This window comes from Austrofundulus limnaeus, unplaced genomic scaffold, assembly GCF_001266775.1.
Source record: "Austrofundulus limnaeus strain Quisiro unplaced genomic scaffold, Austrofundulus_limnaeus-1.0 Scaffold2241, whole genome shotgun sequence".
Lineage (NCBI taxonomy): Eukaryota > Metazoa > Chordata > Actinopteri > Cyprinodontiformes > Rivulidae > Austrofundulus > Austrofundulus limnaeus.
This window is the reverse complement of record NW_013954643.1, coordinates 24908-26508: the sequence shown is the minus strand read 5'-3', so window position 1 is coordinate 26508 and position 1601 is coordinate 24908. Positions and strand designations below refer to the sequence as shown.

The following is a 1601-nucleotide window of genomic DNA, read 5'->3' as shown; positions in this document are numbered from 1 at the left end:
CATTATTTCACTGCATAAATCAAGGATTTTTTTAATATGTACTGTAGATTAATAATTCTGCTTATTTTGCGTCAATATTCTGGCTATATTCTACAAGTTTCTTTTGATGAAAATTTAGAATTTTTATGCATTAAATTGGGATAAAACTTTTATAAAGATCAAATCCATGTAGTAGGTGACAATTCAAACTAGAACATCTTGTCAGTACTGTGGAGATAAGTTATTATTTAGCTTTTTCTTTGTGCTACTTAATGAATTTTTAAAAACTTATTTTTCAGAAAATCACGATCATTGTATGCATCTAAAGCATACCATGCTCAACATTTCCATTCAATGACAATATAATGTGTTTCTTCATATATTTTAGACATCCAAAATTAGAATAAAACCTATTTTATTCATAACCTATCCCTYACCGTAGTTATAAAATGCAGCATTTAGACTAAAAAATTTACAAAGAAACATTTGCTTGCAAGACCCATATGTGCCAGAGAGATAGTTTTTATTCTAACTTTAGTATCCCACTCCCACAATCTATTCACTATCTTGTGTGTTTGTAGGTGGGTGAAAACCATTTGGACATCAGTGCAGYGGTTGTGGCCTAATGAAGAATGGGCAAATCCAGCCATGAAGCTGCTCAGCAGAAGAAGTAGCAGCTGCAGGAAATCTTAAAGGAGTTGGAAGCGTCTTCACTTCATGAAGATGGCAGCACCATCCCAAACCGTATGACCCTGCTTTATCTCTTTATCGAAATGTGTTTCTGTTTTTAAGGGAATGTCACCTATTCAGATCTAAAGCTTTAAAAAAAGTTGAAATTTTCTGAAGCGTTAAACACTGTTCAACAAAACATTTAGGTTTGATTTGCCAAACTCCTATACTCTCAGAGCTGATTTCTTTTGCTGATCCTGGATGGTGTGTTTAGAAAACCCCAGGCAAGAACCAGTCACTAAATCAGATTTCCTATTGAAAAATACAGTGGGGTGCAAATGTTTGGGCAGCCTTGTTAATTTTCCTGATTTACCTTTTATAAATCATTGATTGTTTAGATTTAAAAAATCAGTAAAATATATTATGAAGGGGACAAACAGTGATATTTGAGAAGTGAAATGAAGTTTATATGATTTACAGAAAGTTTGCTATAATTGGTTAAACAAAATTAGGCAGGTGCATAAATTTGGGCACTGTTGTCATTTTATTGATTTCGAACTACGGTAATTGTTGGAACTCAGAAAACAATGGAAAGACCACAGGCACAGTTCAAGTCAAGGCTRGAAGTGGCAGACCAAGAAAAATCTTGAATAAAKAGCAGCGAAGGATGTTGATAACAGTCAGAGTCAACCCACAGACCAGCACCAAAGACCTACAACATCATCTTGCTGCTAGCGTGAAGGCTAACAGGCTAAGCTGAGGTTTTTATTCCATGAAGCAGCTCTGTTGTCCTCCATCCATATTTTAAGTCACAGGCTGAGTCATTTCTACCTTCTCCTCTTTGTCAACGCTCTCTGGTTTCATTTAAAAGAGCCAATCATCAGATATTGTCTGAGATTAACCTTCAGGGTGGATATACAGTTGTGGTCAAAAGTTTACATACACTTGTAAAG

At 35.0% G+C, this 1601-nt stretch overlaps 1 protein-coding gene across 1 annotated transcript in view; it reads left to right on the top strand.

The window, feature by feature from the left end:
• Nucleotides 1–560: 560 nt before the first annotated feature.
• The window catches only part of mier2 (mesoderm induction early response 1, family member 2), a gene marked incomplete at its 5' end in the record, with an annotated part of 20582 nt that continues 19541 nt past the window's right edge, over nt 561–1601 (top strand). The window contains 1 exon segment of the mRNA XM_014034698.1: nt 561–723. Within this exon segment, the coding sequence (XP_013890152.1) occupies nt 697–723 (27 nt within the window).